This window comes from Pagrus major, chromosome 8 (genome assembly GCF_040436345.1).
Source record: "Pagrus major chromosome 8, Pma_NU_1.0".
NCBI classification, from domain to species: domain Eukaryota; kingdom Metazoa; phylum Chordata; class Actinopteri; order Spariformes; family Sparidae; genus Pagrus; species Pagrus major.
Genome location: NC_133222.1, coordinates 27,729,027 through 27,747,680, shown reverse-complemented (window position 1 = coordinate 27,747,680; position 18,654 = coordinate 27,729,027). Strand labels below are relative to the sequence as shown.

The following is an 18,654-nucleotide window of genomic DNA, read 5'->3' as shown; positions in this document are numbered from 1 at the left end:
GCTCCATCCATCTAACAAAAGCTGCAAAGACTCTAGTCCTGCCACTCTTGTGAATGTTTTTTATTTTACATGGTGATCAGCTCCTGGACGTAACCTTTTCTGCCTCTTCTTTCTCTCTGTAGGGCTCCAGAGATTATTTTGGGACTGCCATTTTGTGAGGCCATAGACATGTGGTCACTGGGCTGTGTGATAGCTGAGCTCTTCTTGGGCTGGCCACTCTACCCCGGAGCGCTGGAGTACGACCAGGTAACATCACACGCACATATACAAGAACTACAAGCTACTGTATCACATGCACAGACTCTCCAAAGAAGGGAAGGATAGACCCTGAAGGTGTATCACTTTCTCCTGCTGAGGGAGAGGGAGTAAAGGGGACAAAATAAACACAAAGAAACAGTTTTTCACAGATTATAGAATACTTATTTAATGCTTATAATTCTTAGGTATCTGCTTTCACTCCAGCCATAATTCAACAGTATGTTCATTATATAGTTAAACCTTTATTTGTTGTTGCTCCTTGATCTCTCTCTCGCTGTATGACGAAGTCCAACAAATCCAGCATGAAATCCACCTAATACTAATCTGAGCTGAGTGAATCAGGAAATTGTTCTTGGCACTGTGTGATGATCTTCCCACAGGGTTGTGTGGTCTAAACTACACAACTGGGACTTTAAATGGAGTCCCCCAGCGAGGGAGAGGGAGCATGGGAAAAGGCCCAGATGAAATTCACAGACCAGTACAGGATTACCCTGTGTTTGACTATAGGCAACTCTGTGAAGACCAGAATGACAACCATCATGTTTTAAGTGTATGAGTTTAGAAATTTGGAAAAAGCAAAGCTTGAACACTGTGGTATTGTCATCTCTTGGCATTTATTATTTCAGGAGAATATAAATATTTGACCTATTATGGGAAGCTCTCAACTTACTTGACTTTTTTGCCAAACCAAATGTTTGAAATGTGTTGGGCTTCTGTAGTACATGCCAGTACCAGACATTCTTGTTCATCAAAGTTGTTTTAAAGAATTGACAGCTTTTTTGGTGAGACTGGTTTTTGGAGGGTTTTTCTTTTTTGTAAGATGTGCCTCCAGCAGCAACTAGCAGTTTGGACAATCATCAGTCAGAGACTGTGGCTGATGGAGCTTTACTGTGCAGTGACAGCTCTGTTGTACCAGTGGGCCATGCCAGGACACACACTCACGCGTGCACATTGAGCCCCCAAAAGTATGCTGTGCTATGCCAAGGCTCACTGCAGTTCCACTCTACACAGCAAAATGTATTTATAAACATAAGCCTGATGGTAGACATGTGCGCACACACACACACACACACACACACACACACACACACACACACACACACACACACACACACCCCGCACTGTGGTGAGCGTTCACTGCACTATCAGCAGGTTCTCAGTCCAGTGCCCTCTGGCTGGTAAGTGTGTTTGTTCTGGGCCGTAGACACGTGCATGTGCACTCATGCACGCACACATACAGGCTGTAAAAGAATCACTGTAGGATTTCCTCTGGTCATGGGGTTTTTGGAGTATCATGAAACTTTGAGAGGGGCAATTGAGACAGACCAGAGAGTTGAATGAATTCTTGGGGAAAGTCAGCACATATCCGGGAAATTTCATGCTGCTAATTTCACAGGAGTTTGCCAGAGGTATTTTAGAACTTGCAAATCAAACGCTACTGGAAACCACTGAACCAAAAAATAAAGAGTGATAGCAAAAAGAATGACATTATCAGTAAAAATACATTTTTATGGTCAGTGGAGCCGTCCAGTGTAGTCAAGAACAGGCCATGTTTAGAACTTAGTGACCCATGTGATCAATTTGCATGATTCAGTTGTATAATGTTGTTAAAGTAACTACAACAAACTCTCTTTGTGCGGTAGATTTTCCTGTCTATGTTTGCTGAGGAAGTTTCAAGTTGAGTGTGAGTGATGGAGTTACTCTGAGCTAGGGCTGCCCCTTGTTATTCACTTTTTTGATAGTGCAGTAAATGATAAACGCGTGGCAGGCTGTAAACTTCACAAACCAAGTCTTGAAATATCCTAACCACAAAATGAACTGTGATGGAAGTAGAGAAGTCATGGCAACATAGGCCAGACAGCTCAACTCCATTCTGTTGGCTGCTCCAATACTCTCCACTCTGCCGACTGTCAGTGAAGTCACCTAAACCTCTTTTGAACCAGACCCTGGTACAACCTCCTCTACTGCCATCCAGTGTGACTGAGCGTTGGCCTGACAGCACTACTCACTCACCGTCCATGTGTACATATGGAGGATTCTTTTTCTTTGCCATACTGGAGAAAAAACTCCAAACTTGTCCTTGGTTGGCTTTTAATGCCTTGATGAGTTCTTTAGGATCTTGTCTCTGCTATGTAATTGCATTTTCAGAATGATTTCAGTGATTTGAAGCAGACTCTGGTCATACGATTTACATCAGGGACTGATATAACATGTTAATCTGTAACTTAAAGTTCAAATAAAGAAATTGAAGACATGAGGCTTTGAGGAAACTTTGTGTGGGTTAAGCATGAATTTCAAAGCCGAAGTACTGTGTTCTTGGTTGCATTCTCTAAGGACATTTTTATAAGTAATACAGGTTAAAAATCTCTTTTATCACAAACTGAACATTCAGTGAATGAAATACACTGTCACTTCTTTCCTCTGTCATTTCACTGTATGTCTTTATTTTACTTTTGCTTGTAATTTTCCTCTTCTCTCCCCTTCTTGTGTCTCTCTGCTCAGATCCGGTACATCTCTCAGACTCAGGGCCTGCCCACCGAGCAGCTGCTCAACAAGGGGACCAAGACATCTCGTTTCTTCTCCAAAGAGTCTGACTCTCCCTATGCCACCTGGAGATTAAAAGTAGCTGCACACAAGTTACACCAATATACATACAGATAACATGCATCTTATAAGCAAATGTGTAATAGACCTGCAAAGTACACATCCTCCAGTCAAACATACATTCCGTGTTTCTTGTGCTGGTGGGCAAATGTAAACAAATTAAGTGGGAAGGTGAGACTGGAAATTCAAGAGAATATCCTTGCAGTGAGGGAAAGCATGAAGTGGCAGTACTTTCTCTATAGGAAACAGCTGCATAAGCTTTTCAAAACAGGACAAAGCCAGCACACCCTGAGGAAAGCTCTAGGAAATGCGAAACTGTGTTTAGACTACCTGAGCTGACTCTAAATAATTTGAAATGAATGTGAGCCTAATATTTATCTGTCCATGTACTTCTCAGCAAAACCCAACAGCCAAACAATTAGTCCATGTAGATTTACATGGTTTGTTCCCACTGCTTGTGCATATTTCATCTAATACTTTGACCTTTCACTCCTTATTATTTAAACATGATGAATCCGGTGTTCGATTTGAACACATAAGCCCCATTCACACTGCCCTTTCAATATAGGAATCATGCGCCTGTACTCCGCCTCGCAGTCTGTGTGAAAGTTACAGATGCTGAGAGGGGGAACAGTTATGCTCCGGCTCTTATCCACCTTCAGAGTTGGTATCAGAGCCGCAGTAGGTGTGAGACTGCATCTGTGTGAATGGAAAAGCCAGCAGCTCGGAACAGGGGCGTGTCGTTCTGATGGAGTTGGAGTCTGACAACTAAACAGATCCTTTACTCATCAAATAAGAGAGAAATGTCCCACACTTCAACCCACAAAGCAACGTTACAAGACCAAACAACAGTAATGTGGTAACTGGTAGTGTCTTTGGCAACTTGTATGAGGAAAAATATACAGCATTCATACGTGGAAAATTGTCTGTCATCCTGTCTGTCCTACCGACTCTTTGTCACATTTCTGCCCGAAAAACAGAATCTCTTCTCGGCAGCGCGAGCCAGGCGACTCCCGCAGTTGAATGGCGGTGATGTGATGTGACGCAATTCAGAGCAAAAACCATGTCTTTCGCCTTCCACTATTGCGTTGTCGTAGTTATTGTCTGTGGCAACTTGTATTGTAAAAAAATCACAGCGACTGTGAGCCCTCCCGACCGAGACTTCAGTGAACTTTCCCCCAGAAAATGGCATCCCTCCCCGCATGTGAGAGCCAGACAGGGTCCGCTCTTTACTGATGCCGATTATGTAATTGTGTAATTTAGAGCAAAAAACATAACTTTGTCATTTTCCAGGATGCATATGTTACTGTGTGTGTCTTGCACATTGGTATCGTCTGTCGGAGCTGACGTCCCAGCGGGCTCGACAGATGTAGCCTGGTGAGAACTCTTGAGCTCTGGGACCTCCATATACCTCCAAAGCAAGGCAGGTATAGACGTCAGCAAGCTTGGCGTTCTTCCGCAGGTTAACGGGGCTGTCCGAGATGTTAAGGATCTTGAGCGGAACCCATCTGTCACCCCAGAGAGGTGTCACCACCCTGGCAACCATGATGCCCCTGGGCGCAGAGTGGGAAGAAGTGAGAACAGTCATGACAGTACTGCCTAGCGATATCCTCACATTTTTAGGAAGTCTCCCCCATACCAGATATTCACTGCCTGCCGCCAGGGTGACAGCTCAGACTATGCAAACTTTGTCCGGGACCTCCACACCAGCCCCAACGTTCCAGGCTAGCGAGTAGAGAGAGGAACTGTTCCAAGTTCTTGGTTGCCTGAACCAGATGCTGACGCAGCTTCCCAGTAGCTTGCATTGTTCTTGGACTGGCAGACTAAATGCCTGATGACATTGAGCCAACAATCAGATCATCCTGTTGATTCTCCACAACAAAAGTGGGCACTGACTGAGATTATTTCTAACTGGTACATATGGTGGGTCAGGATCTCAATCACAACACATTATAACAGCATCCATATGATTATAACAGTCGGCCGATACATGTTTAGATTAACAGGTGGAAACTGGGCAAAATTCACAAAATGCACTCAAGAAAAACACACGGATGTCAACGTCAAGATGTGTACCATCGCGCCTCTTTTTGTTCAGCAGCTCCAGCATGCTGTATGAAATGCTTGGTTCAGTGTGAACAAGTAAAGGCGAGCCTTCGTTGTGGTGGCAAAAACATGTTTATACAAAATTGTTAACACACTGCATCTACATACTGTCGGTTTTTATTAACTTGATATTTCTGTTCCTCCAGACGACAGAGGAGCATGAGAAAGAGACGGGACTTAAATCCAAAGAGGCCAGAAAGTACATCTTCAGCTGTCTGGATGATATAGCACACGTGAGTCCAACCAACACAAATGACTTTGAGCAACTTCAAAGCATGCTGAAGTAATCCAACATAGCAGGTGTAAGAGATAACAGACAGCTTCAGGTTCATGTTTGGACACACAGCATTGTTATCTGGTTGTGTAGCTGAAATCAGCTGACCAGTTTCCTTGGTTTCTTAATTAACTGTGTGGTTGTAATATTCAGTGTTTTCTCTGTGTGTGTGTGTGTGCGTGTGCGTGTGCGTGTGCGTGCTACTCTACCTCTATCTATCAGGTGAACCTGGTGCTGAGTCCTGATAACAGTGACATGCAAGCAGAAAAGGCTGACAGGAGGGAGTTTGTGTCTCTGCTAAAGAGCATGCTGCTGATCACTGCTGAGGAAAGGACTGTTCCCTCCAGTGTCCTCAATCACCCCTTCCTCACTATGACTCATCTGCTGGACTACCCACACAGTAACCAGTAAGGCTGCTACAACTGCCATTCATACAAAATGTGTTGGCTTGTCTTCCGTTTTGTTTTTCTTCTCTGTAGTAACTACCAGTGTACAAAGAGATGGCATGCTGTATTGTTGAATATCTATGAACTCAAGTCATAAGACATTCCTCCTCACCCTTGTATCGCCTCTGACCCCCTCCAGTGTGCAGTCATCTTTCCGCATCATGGACATGTGCCACAGTCGGCCCACCAATGCAGTTTTTGACGCTCTGAATCAGAACACCATTCATTTCTCAAGACCTCCTGTAGCCCCCACTGCCTCCTCTGGCCTCCCTCTGGGCTACAGCAACATACCAGTCCACACTCAGGTGAGAGCCATGTGTGTGTTTCCTACCAGCAGATTTTCTGTCTTACTGGATCAGGGCATGTTTTCCCTCCTTATTATATTTTCATTGCTTCAGTAATCCTTTAAACCAATGTGACATAGATCTCGATTCGCATATACCACCGTGAGTTGTTTTTAAATCACTAACAATGCCAGTTAAGTCAATGTCGCTCCACATGGCAGTGGGCAGATTATTTCAGTTTAAAATTACACCACCACACAGTGTCTCTTGGTGACACCCCATTCTTCCCAGACAGAACATAAATAAGCACATATAAATATGACCAATCCTTGGTTATATAATATTTCTGTGGAATGTGTCTGTACTGTTGACCTAATGTTGCCCTCTTCAGGGGAGAAGGTGCTATAACATATCATCTCAGAATATTGGTCTTTATGTGTCTGTCACATGTGACTCTGTCAATCATTGTGAAGAGTTATTGCTAATCTTCTTGCCGTGTGTACTTCCATTTTGTTTCTCTTCTTTGTCACTCACTTAATTTCCTCTAAAACCACCTCAACACTATACTTTTCACATTTTTCCTTTCTCCTCTATATTCTTTTCTCTGCCACCTACTCCTTGTGTTCTTTTCTGATGCAGACTATAACCCAGTCAGCTCCCTCAGTGTTGCATCCTGGGATAGCTCTAGCAACTGGGAATGGTCAGTTTGGTTGCAGTGACTCGTTCCCACCTGCCCTTCTTCTTTGTCCTCCCACCATGCAAGGTATGTAGACTGCACAGTGCTTATAGTGATTCTGTAACAAATTTTTAGTAAAATGTTAATGAGTGACTTCATAGCTTAACCAAGCTTTTTTGAAGTGCATAAATGACAGGTGATATGTTATTTACTTTTTTTTTCTAAAAGGAAACCTTAACCAACCAGCAGGGTATTCTGTTCCCATGGTAACTCAGGCGCCTCCCATACAGCCCTTGCCAGTGAGGCCTGGTGTAATTGCTCAGGTAAGACACAACAAACTCAAAGTCAAATACGGATTCTCCATGGGTATGTGGGTATGTCTTTGGAATAGACTTTTCTCGAGGCCCCATCATAACAAGCCCTTATTCATATACATGTGCTGGCCTGGCTTCACTCAGTTTGACTCTGTACGTCAACCCAGCATGTCAACAATTTGCATCTTTATTACAGCAGGGCTACCTGCTTGAAGGTGTGTCTTTAACAGAAACTGTTTTGGAGGCGGGTTGGGTGTCTTTTGACCCATCTTGGGCGCAGCTCAGTACAATATTGCGCGTTTCAACTGGTATTAAAAATCCAAGTCTGCACATCATGGTTTACACACAGCCTTGGCTGAAAGTGCCAAAGGCAAAGCCCTAAACCTCAACATTAGTCCTAGGTCCTGGGGAGTTGATACAGATCATAGCAATGGGGATCAAGAGATGGTTGTATAACATCCCAAATTTCTCTGCTTTATCCCTGTAGCAGGCCTGGTCTAGCCGTGGGCAGCAGCTCCTCGTACCAGCAGCGTGGCAGCAGATGACTCCAGTGGGTCCTCCTCCCTCTCACCCCCCTCCACCACCCCCATCCTCCCTTACCAACGATGCCACAGCCGGACCACAAAGGATCGGTGACTGGGGGTGAGTCACCCTACTCTGAGTCACCCAAACTTAGTCGGGGAAATTCCCTGCTTTAAAGACTTCCACTAGTAAAAAGATGTTTGTTGCATTCAACATGCAACATGCAATAAAGTAACTTGGTTACTGTAAGTTTTCTGTTGTGACATGATTTTTTTTTAAATATAATGTCAACATATCCAGAATCCTGCAGGATAAATACAATTTCTTGTCCATGTAGACAAGGATTCTAACAACATGTTTAGGACTTAAAAATGTGTATAACAAATATCCAGCAGAAGCACATCACATTTAAAGCTGTGTAATATTTTTCCAGGGTTCTTGTTATGATGTTTTACGGCATGATATCTATTCCTGTCACTTATTTTTAGCCAAGGTACCATGATGCATTTCTCTTGCACCTCTGTTTAGTTTTTTCTAATGTTACCTTTTAACAGGAAAGTGCGTCCCTACAGTTCAGTGATGCAACAGCCTCTCCTGACTAATCAGATGTCAGCCCTCTCCGCCCATCAGCCAATCAACATTGGCATAGCTCATGTTGTGTGGCCACAGCCAGCCAATAAAAGGAACAGATACAGTCACAACAGGTGAGTTCCTGCTTCCAAGTCATGCCTTTGAAGTTGAACTGCTCTGCCATTATTTATATCTAACATATCAACTGTCCTGTTCAAAGGAACTTGTCACACCTCAACAACATCCACATATCAGCATGTCGGACCCCCAAGCTGGCTGATGTTGTTGACCAGGCAGCGGCACAAAGGGAGCAGCCACAGAGGGAGGCGCCTCTGGTGGAAACCAGGCAAACAGAAGTTCACAACACTGTAGATGACGTAGAGGAGGAAGTGAGCTACTTTAAAGAGGTGGTACCAAACAGCCAGCTTGACCGGTCGGGTCAGCAACAGCGAGATGTGGCAGTTCTTATGGGCGACACACCAAGCCCTGCTCCCAGTGTGATCAGCATCCACAGTGAACTGACTGATGGAGAGGACGAGGGGGGTGATGAACACCCTCAGAGATGTCGTCTGAACGAGTGAGTAACATCTAATGTAAATCGAATTATCAAAGTCAATGTGTTCAAATCTCCTAAAGACATAGGGAAGAACTTGCTAATGCTGAACAGAGAATAGTGACCATCACCTGCTGTAGAAATTCAGAATACCTGTTGGTTTTCAGCAGCTGAATGAGCCTTTAACGGTGTCTGCTTTTAGCAAAATATGGAATACTGATTGTAGATCTAAAACTTGCATATGATCCATATTAGGGTTGTATGAGTACTTGGCTGATATGAGTATCCGGTACTGATTAAAATGTGTCAGTATCCATACCTGTGATGAAGTAAAAGCCACATTTGGTAGCTCTTGTGATCAAAAACATTGACCAGAAGCTCAATTCTGAAGCTGTTCTATAAATAGTTTTCTAATAAATAATAAATATAGCAACTTCTGATCAACACATGTCAATTTCAGGCTGTATTAACAACTTCCGGTGGGTCTGCCTATTCTGAGTACGGATACAGATAATTTAGTTTGTTGAATAAATACAGATAACTGTGTTCTCGCTTGTCCCTAATCCATTCTACTAACAAATGATTTAAACTTGATTTGAGCTACAGTAATGCTAACCTGCATTTCTCTGTCTGTAGGTGTAAAGAGGAGTGCGTGTGTGAGGCTTGCAGAAACACCAGTGTGTCTATGGAGAGAGTGTGTTCCCTCAGCAGCCCCGACAGCAGCCTTAGCACCAGTTCTTTTGCCTCCAACTCACTCCAGTCCAGCCCCTCTGTCTCACCATGCAAGAGACCTAACAGGTAGTTGTCAGTGGATGTGTGTTCTTATGTCCAAATTACTAACAAAGTAATGTTCCACAAAGAAATAAACTCATCTTAATATATTCAGCATGTCTGAGGACGACGGCCATGAGAGTGGCTGTGACACAGTGGAAGGCTCCCCAGCATCCGACACATCCACCTCCCCACGTGACAACAGTACCTACCGGTACCTTGACAACAATAACCACAACAACCGCCCACCTTTGGCTGCCATGGTAGCGCCAATGCCTTCCCCTGCAGTGCAGGGCAGGAGTCCCCGTGGTGTCAGGACAATGGTGGTTCCACCAATGAGAGTGCAGAACAACAACACTCAAGGGGCAGAGGAGCGTGTCCTGAGAACGGGTCAGTGCAAATGTTTACCTTTCCAACAGGGAGCAAATATTTCTGTTTGTATGCTTATGTACTGTATAACCGGTTTATACAAATGATGGGTGAGAAGAAAAAGAGAGTGGTGGGTCCTAACCATTTTTGTTTCCATTACAAGCTAAGAGTCACTGATGCCCTCATTAAAACATAGTTTGTATACTAACACCCTGAAAAGTTTGTTTTTTTCAAATATGAGTCCTCTTACCACCTGTGATGTGGTCTGTCACCTGTGCTTTGGCGGTGTCTGCGTTGCAGGTCAAATGGAAGCAGTTGGGGCTTACCACCCCCTAGTGGGTCATAGAGGCTTTAACAGGTGATCAAGAGACACCAGCGGAGAATTGGCCACATTGTACCAATACCTCAGAGATGCATCCATAGGAGGCAATGCTAACATTACCCTCAGGGTTCCTTTATGGCTTTACCCCCTCTAACCAGCAGTTTTCTGTAGGGAAAGTTTCTAAGGAAGAAAGAGAAAATTTTAGGATAATTGCAGAGATGTTTGTGTTCATTCCTCACCTTTTACATTTGAGTCATAAACACTGTCTTTAAATATGTACATGTGTGCATCATTTATTTGAAATTCAAACATCTTTGTACGCTTCAGTGAACCAGATATCCCAAGGCAAACCACGTTTTATTAATTTGGATGCTGTGCAGAAAGAGTAAAATGATGGAAGCTCTGCTCATCTGAGCAGCCACTTTTGCTTGGAGGTTTTTTTCCCTTTTAATCCCTTAAGTAACTCTCAACAGCCCTTCAAAAGAAAATCTTAACTGCAGTTTAAGTATCTAAAACAAATCCCTCCTTGTTTGACAACACCAAATTATGCCTCCATCCGTGATCCAGAATGTTTTACATTAGAAGAGAGAGAGTTTACTTTAACTGGAGTACAGCTAATATATTTTCTGAACAGAAGTCTGTCTGTTTTCCTCTAGAAGTGGAGGAAAAAGTGGATGCATTTCATTTGGTATTGAGTCAGACTCCCATGTTTTCTCTGCTGGTTCTCGCCTCGTAGCAAAAGTTGCCCTCAGGCACTGATCTGAGATCAGTTTCACCATTCTGTTCTACCCATATGGTAATTTTTATTAATGGTGATGTGAGTTTAAAACTGATGCAGATCAGAGTCGAAGGATCAACTTTGCTCCTCAGGTGCCTTTTCTGAGTGCCAACAGTCTGTTTCTTTCCCTTTCCTCAGCTGAATGGATTTTATCATTATGTTTTATGGTGCTGTGTTTTATGGGGAAGTCCCACCTGTTAAAAAGTAAAAGACACATTTGTTGATTCTTTGTTAGCTGCAGAAATTACAGTTACTCTGACCATAAACTGAAAAATTATCATTCCTCTACACCATTAACTTGCATTTAATCTGAGGCAGGTCATTTTCTTTTGTTTTGTAGGGTCACTGTCCTCCTATAACACCTCTTCCACACCAACTTTAACCTAGAAGCGGTCAGATGCTTAATGAACTATTTAGTAGGGCTGTAACGCTATACTGAATTTTGCGATTAAAAAAAATTGCTGCGATACAGTCGTGGGACTGTGACAGTATCTACCAACCTATCAAGTGGCTAGTTTACTTGTAAATCATCAAGGGAAATCTGTATGAATGCTTTTTATTATCTGTTGTATTGTTATGTTTGAACAGCAGAGGGCGCAATCATACTGCTCAAAAAGACAGACTCGTTCTACTAATGCCATTTTTCCACTAGCACTTTTTGCTGCATTGAGTCAAACCGAGCCGCGCTGATTTGCTTTTCCATCACCAGTTTTACTGCACCGAGTTGCGCCGGCGATGGACCTGTTCCGGAGTAGGGCCAAACCACGGCCGCCCGCCTCAAAGTTGGCTGCGGTGACGTCTCACGACTGCAGCCAACCCGTAACAAGCACCTGTCCCCCCTAAAATTGATACTCAACTCGTGTCTGTACAGGAAACCTGAGAGAGAGACTTTTTTAAGTACTTTTTTCATTTCTAACTAAATCTCTTTCTCAGGTCCTGTTTGTACTTTCAAACATCATTCAGGAGCCATGTTTAGTTACTGCTGGTAAAAACGCAACGTTGCCTGTAATGCTGCATTCATAATTAAAGCCTTTAAATTACTAAATAACGGGGGGCTTTTATTGTGAAGAAGTTATAGTAAATGAAACATGTTTGTAACTGAATTAGTGGAGCCACTTTGTTAGCGGTGATTATTCGATAGTACTGCTGGGGTCAGGACAAGTGTGTCATTGTTTAAGACACACATTCAAGCAGGTAGCCCAGTTGTCATGGAAAAGCAAAACCCCGGCCGAGTAGAGGCAGGACAGCAGATGTTATGGAAAAACGGCTTAAGATCTGCCCTACTCTGTCTCTGATTGGTTGGCTTTGTTAGTTGCATTCCCTATGCCTCACTCAAACTTTTAGCTCACACAGTAGCTCTTGTAATGTCTGTTTTCGGCGGTATTTGAGCTGTAGTAACTCCGACCTCTTCACACAGACCTCTTCACTCATTCTCCGGAGCTGCTTTTCACTGCAAGTGTCTCTAGGTTTGTTAGGTGGAGAAAGCAGACCAACTGTCTGCTGCCGCTGCTCTGCCACCCAGCATATCTGCTTCACCTAATGAGCCCAAAGACACTGCAGCTGTGACACCACGGTGGTGTGTTTAGCAGCTGGGAAACTACCGCTCATAATCCGCTGCATCAGCTCCGCCGCTGGCTGTTTATTTTTACAAGCCAACCCTGAGAAAAACACAACATCAACCCATTAACACATACAGACAACCCCTGAACATACAGTGAGGAAATAATGTGTCATTTACGCTGACAGAGATTTTCGTGGCTCTGGTAGTCTGCTGGACAACAAGAGGGAGGGAGATCGGTGGGACCCACGGCCAACAGCGTGCTCTCAGCTGTCTGCCCGTGTCACCGCCCCCCTGGGTGTCCTGGTAGTTCTGCTGTACAACCAGAGGGAGGGATTGCTACTGGCTGCTGGCTGCTGTATTGTTTTGCATAGTCCAATCATTCATTGCCAAAAACAATTCATGGCTACTTTTTACACATGCGTAGGTCATGGCTGGCTACTTTACTTTACTATAGAACGCAAGAAAAGCAGAAGGACCTTAAGTAAAAGTAAACACAAATAATAAATGCTGTACACATCACATTGATTATTAAAGGTCATCTTTCTTCTTCTTTTTTTAATATTGTGATAAAAGACAGTGGACTATATATCGTGATGATATTGTAATGTGAGTTTTTGGTATCACATCCCTACTATTTAGTGGTATTTCTGTTTGGACATCTCGTAGAATGAGTGAATGATGTCCATCACTTTATTTGTTGGGTTTATCTAGTGTTGCATTTACCTTTTAATTAATAACTTCTGTTGCAACCACTCTATGGAATAAACTCTTGGATAAAGTTTAAATTTCAGTTTTCCTGTGACTGCACTTAAACTAAGAAGACTGCTCTTGTTCGGTTGGAGATGCTGCTGTGTCTCATAAAGATTAGCTTGATGTGCTGGTGTTAGGATGTTGTTTTCCCTTCAGCCTTTCCTGCTTTTGCTTTGAATGCAAATTTTGTTTGTTGAAGTCTTTCCTCTGTGCAATACACAGCCCTATCAGAAATGTTCAATTTGACTGCAGTTTGGTGCCGCTACATTTGTTGTCCTTCATCAGCACTAAGGAGAACAATTTGGCTTCTTTTCTTCAAATTCACTTTTGTATTTCTCCGCTATCTACTCATATTTTGTTTTGGGAACAGTGCTCAGACTTTTGGGACCAACTAGGACCAGCCACATCATATGCTTCTCTTGAGTCTTCCTCTGAAGCACTTTTTTTTACCTTGTAAAGCCACTCTGCACACAGGAATATTCTGTGCTTGTCCAATTTAGAATTCATTAGTGCAGTAATGTGATTTCTAAATGTTACTGTTTGAAAGAGACGCATGACTTGGTTAAAAATATTGCTTCTTGCAGCTTTCTCAAGAACTGCTCATCCAAACAACTTTTCACTTGACACTGCACTTCCTTGGGCCCTCCTAATATATCCACCAAGTGTGAAGTCATTTGGATTAACGGTTGTTGAGATAATCAAAGGACAGGTAGACAGAGACTCCCACCATTTCATTGTGATTTTGCAATAGTTCCTAGAGGTCACCACAAGCATACAAACATTTAACTTCAACAAATATTTGGCATTGTGAAGTGCTATACATTGGCCTTATTAAGGCAACTAAACTTTCTTGGGCTTGACTTAAATTAAACATACTTTTAGTTAAACAACATATTAATAACCATAGCTTGAGAACATCTTGAATTTTAAAGTATGTTAATTAATTGTCAATCCTTGGTAGAGACAAACATTCTCAGATGCAAAACCTCGATTAGAGTTCTGACTTGGAATGTTTGTCTTTCATATCTGAATCTATTTCCTCTCTGGTATGCATGCTGTTTGTGTTTGAAGTCATTGGTCTGTTTCACTGTCTTTACTCTTGCAGGTCATGTGGACTAAGCCTGCCATGTATTTTTACAGTATATTCATCCTTGCCTGACTCAATTCTGTCTTCTCTCTGTTCCAGTCTCAGAGTCTTGGTCCCGGTCCAAAGGGCGCTGCAGCCTCATAGGACAACACAGTACTCACTCCTCCGTCCCCCTCCTCCAATCCGTGCCCCCCCTGTCCCGACAGCAGCAGGTGAACGGGCAGCAGCACCCTCTGGGCTTTGGACAGGTCAGTTCAGGTCTTTTCTTTTCTCTTTATATTAGATGAGGGATTATGCTGGAGCTGACTGCTTGATAATATATTAACGAATAGTAATAGGCGGGATATTTAAGGCAGCATCTAACTTTTATTTTTTCTGTCAATTAATCTGTTAGTTGTTTGGTCTTTAAAATGAGAAAATGGTGAAAAGTGTTTCCCAAAGCCCAGGATGATGTCCTCAAATGTTTTGTTTTCTCCACAACCCAAAGCTAGTCAGTTTACTGTCACACAGAAGTAAAGAAACCAGAAAATATTCACACAAATAGCTGGAATCAGAGAATTTTGACATTTTTATCTTGAAAAAAGTACATAAATGGACTAATCTCTCAACATAGTTGACAAATAGTTTGTTGCAGCACTAGTGACATATTTTGTCAGAGCAGCTGACCTAAAATTGTGTGACAGGAAGATGAAACTGGTCCCCCAAATTAATTCAGCAGAAAGGACTTTTTCTGAAGCAGGTTTTATTTTTTGAAACACTGTTGATTTAAATGTAATAGCGGCACAAGAATAGATATCTTAACAGGGTTACACAACAGCTTACAAAATCAGGTGGAGTAGCAAGTAACTATATTTCTGACGAACCTCGCTGAAAAGTTAAAACCAAGTATTCCGTTGTGAAAGCTGGTGGGAACGGACAGATAAGAAAATCACTTAAGTATTCTGACACTTTTATTACGAACTGTGATCTATAGCTCACGCTATGCTTTAACATGTTATATCTTGTTTACTTGTGTTTGTCTTGTTCGAACTGAATAAAAACCAATGTGTAAAAATACATTGCGGTTTAGTTTCTGCTCCCCGCCCAAACATACTCCAGCACACAACTTCCATAAAACCACGTCTTCTAAGTGCTATTTTGTAGGCAACTAGACTTGTTTCAGTTTTTAGAAGACGTTTCACCTCTCATCCAAGCGGCTTCTTCAGTTCTAACTAACTGGAGGGGAGTTTGCAGGCTTTTAAACTCTGTGTGGGAGTGTCCTTACAGAGTCGTTAAGGACACGTGTGAGCTCTGAGTTTCAGAGTCCTTAGGGCCACTTGTTGGTTGTTGACCCAACCAGCCTTCATTTGGGTTGCTAGGGCTAGGTGAGCCCAGGTGTGAATGGTTGTTAAGCTGTCTGGGGAGAGAACTCAGTACGTCAGGGATCATTCCAGTTTGACATAGATGGATTCTTATACTCCTCTTTCAAACCATTTGTGTTCTCTAGCCAAGATGTTTACATTGTTGTCCTCAAAGGAATGATTTTTCAACTTCAGATGTAAGTGGACAGCAGAGTCTTGGCCCTCCTGTCTTGTTTTTACACTTTGGTCTTAATTAGTGAGCTTTAGAGGAGCTGGTACGTGGATTTCGTTACCTTTGACCAGAGACAGGCTAGCTGTTTCCACCTGTTCCCAGTCTTAATGCTAAGCTGCTAAGCTAACCATCTGCTGGCACAGAGAGGTATGAGTGATGTCAATCTTCTCATCTAACTCTTAGCAAGAAAGTGAATAAGCGTACAGGTGAAACTCTAAAAATTAGAATATCGTGCAAAAGTTCATTTATTTCAGTAATTCAACTTAAAAGGTGAAACTAATATATTATATAGACTCATTACATGCAAAGTGAGATATTTCAAGCCTTTATTTATAATTTTGATGATTATGGCTTACAGCTTATGAAAACCCCAAATTCAAAATCTCAGAAAATTAGAATATTGTGAAAAGGTTCAATATTGTAGGCTCAAAGTGTCACACTCCAATCAGCTAATTAATCCAAAACACCTGCAAAGGGTTCCTGAGCCTTTAAATGGTCTCTGTCTGGTTCAGTAGAATTCACAATCATGGGGAAGACTGCTGACCTGACAGTGCAGAAAACCATCATTGACACCCTCCACAAGGAGGGAAAGCCTCAAAAGGTCATTACAAAAGCACAAGCAGCAGGGATGACCGCAGCCTGGAGAGGATTGTCAGGAAAAGGCCATTCAAAAGTGTGGGGGAGCTTCACAAGGAGTGGACTGAGGCTGGAGTTACTGCATCAAGAGCCACCACACACAGACGGATCCTGGACATGGGCTTCAAATGTCGTATTCCTCTTGTCAAGCCGCTCCTGAACAACAAACAACGTCAGAAGCGTCTTACCTGGGCTTAAGAAAAAAAGAACTGGTCTGTTGCTCAGTTTTCCAAAGTCCTCTTTTCTGATGAGAGCAAATTTTGCATCTCATTTGGAAACCAAGGTCCCAGAGTCTGGAGGAAGAGTGGAGAAGCACACAATCCAAGATGCTTGAAGTCCAGTGTGAAGTTTCCACAGTCTGTGTTGATTTGGGGAGCCATGTCATCTGCTGGTGTTGGTCCACTGTGCTTTATTAAGTCCAGAGTCAATGCAGCCGTCTACCAGGACATTTAGAGCACTTCATGCTTCCTTCAGCAGACAAGCTTTATGGAGATGCTGACTTCATTTTCCAGCAGGACTTGGGACTCACATCTAATGTGCACGCACTCAGAACAAGCACCTCCTCTCAGGTTGAGGAGTCTGCTCAGACTCAAGGCTGTCCCTCCCTGTGCTTAAAATATTGTGTTTCACCAGCCAATAGGGAGACAGCTAGAGTGTGGACCAATCAAATGACGGATGCCGCCTTGGGTGCGTTCCTTCGCCTATTTTTGAGTGCTCCATAGGGGCGGGTATATGGTCTGTTTGTAAAACTGCTTCTCTCAAAATACATTAGGTTAGTAAGTTGAATTACTGAAATAAATGAACTTTTGCACGATATTCTAATTTTTCGAGTTTCACCTGTATGTCAAACCAATGCTTTATCAGACTGTGTAGGACCTGTGTTCACAGACTGTCATTGTGCTCCTTCATTCTGTCTTGCAGGTGCAGCCATACGGTTCAAACCACAGCAACAAAGAGTGGAACGGCAACTATGGGCCTCTGCGACCGCACGCCTACATCCCCCCTACTGTCCACACACACGCCTTCACACACCTGCAGCACAGCAGCCCCACGCACACTTCAGCCGCCCCGCACACGCACACCCTGCTGTCCTACCCACCCAGTGGCCCCCTCACCGCTGCTCCCCACCCTCACCCCATCCTGCCCTCTCGCCCTCCTCCCCCTCTCCTCCAGCACAGCTACAGTCTCTCCCACCCCCAAGGAGGCGCTATAGTTCACCAGGTGACCCTGGGCATCAGCACCCACCCCCACCACCCTGGACACCCCGCTCCCCACCCACACAGGCTCCTCCCCTCCCCAACCATTCACCCACATCCTCAGCCTGGCTATGCCCCCCACCCCCACCAGTTCAAGCCTCCCTTTCCCCCTCCTCATCCTTACATGGCCTCTCCCGCAGCATACACAGGCTTCCCTCTGAGCCCCACCAAGCTCAGCCACCACCCCCAGTTCTCTTATATCTGAGGAGCAGGTCGGGGCCGCAGCAGTACCTTCTGGTGAGGAAAGGCAATGGGAAATGGAGTGGGGCTGCGACCTGGGCAGGTAGAGCTAGCAGCAGAGCACATAACGGACACTTGTGATGGGAAGAAGAAGATGACATTGTGGTTAAAAGGAGGAGGATGGATAACGATGTATCATAGGGGATTGAGAACGAAAAGTAACAATGCTGAAGATAATTCTGGCGACACACAGCCTCTGTAATCTGGAGGTTCAGGTCAAAAGTCATTGATGGTGTTTGATTGTCAGAGCAACATGAGATCTGAGGGACCTCCCTTGCAAAATCACATCAGCCAACAGAGGAAATGATGATTGATTCAAACTGCAAAGCTTTACAAGCGTGCATCACAAGAGTGAATGAATTCACAAATGATGACGATAAGGAAATTTTAATTAAGAATGTGTCCTGTGCACATTACCTCCCGTCATTTGTTGTTTGAGTAGTGTTCAGAGAATGATCTAATTAGGGGCTGGAAATCATTTTTGTTGGTGTTGCTGTCAGGGCGTTCAGCCTCCCCTTCCCTTTATCTTTGTTGCCTTGTAGCATGTACTAGCCGATCAGATCTGTTTCTTAAGCCATCCCAGTCTGTATTAACCAGGATTGAACGCTCCTGTCTTTGTTAGAGGCAGTCTTTACTGCTGCTGTCTCCTAGTGCCTTAAAACCAGAGTATATGACGTTACTTCAGGAGCTAATAGATTGTAAATT

The 18,654-nt window shown here is 43.5% G+C and overlaps 1 protein-coding gene across 1 annotated transcript in view; it reads left to right on the top strand.

Moving 5' to 3' along the window:
- The window catches only part of hipk3a (homeodomain interacting protein kinase 3a), a 34,493-nt gene extending 16,496 nt beyond the window's left edge, over nt 1–17,997 (top strand). Inside the window, exons 5-18 of the mRNA XM_073472892.1 lie at nt 123–246; nt 2,761–2,880; nt 5,115–5,201; nt 5,465–5,649; nt 5,828–5,993; nt 6,612–6,735; nt 6,877–6,971; nt 7,450–7,604; nt 8,039–8,188; nt 8,275–8,631; nt 9,244–9,405; nt 9,494–9,768; nt 14,345–14,493; nt 17,375–17,997. Coding sequence (XP_073328993.1) covers nt 123–246; nt 2,761–2,880; nt 5,115–5,201; nt 5,465–5,649; nt 5,828–5,993; nt 6,612–6,735; nt 6,877–6,971; nt 7,450–7,604; nt 8,039–8,188; nt 8,275–8,631; nt 9,244–9,405; nt 9,494–9,768; nt 14,345–14,493; nt 17,375–17,914 — 2,689 coding nt within the window. The 3' untranslated portion in view covers nt 17,915–17,997. The remainder of the gene's footprint in view (nt 1–122; nt 247–2,760; nt 2,881–5,114; nt 5,202–5,464; nt 5,650–5,827; nt 5,994–6,611; nt 6,736–6,876; nt 6,972–7,449; nt 7,605–8,038; nt 8,189–8,274; nt 8,632–9,243; nt 9,406–9,493; nt 9,769–14,344; nt 14,494–17,374) is intronic.
- The last annotated feature ends 657 nt before the right edge of the window (nt 17,998–18,654 follow it).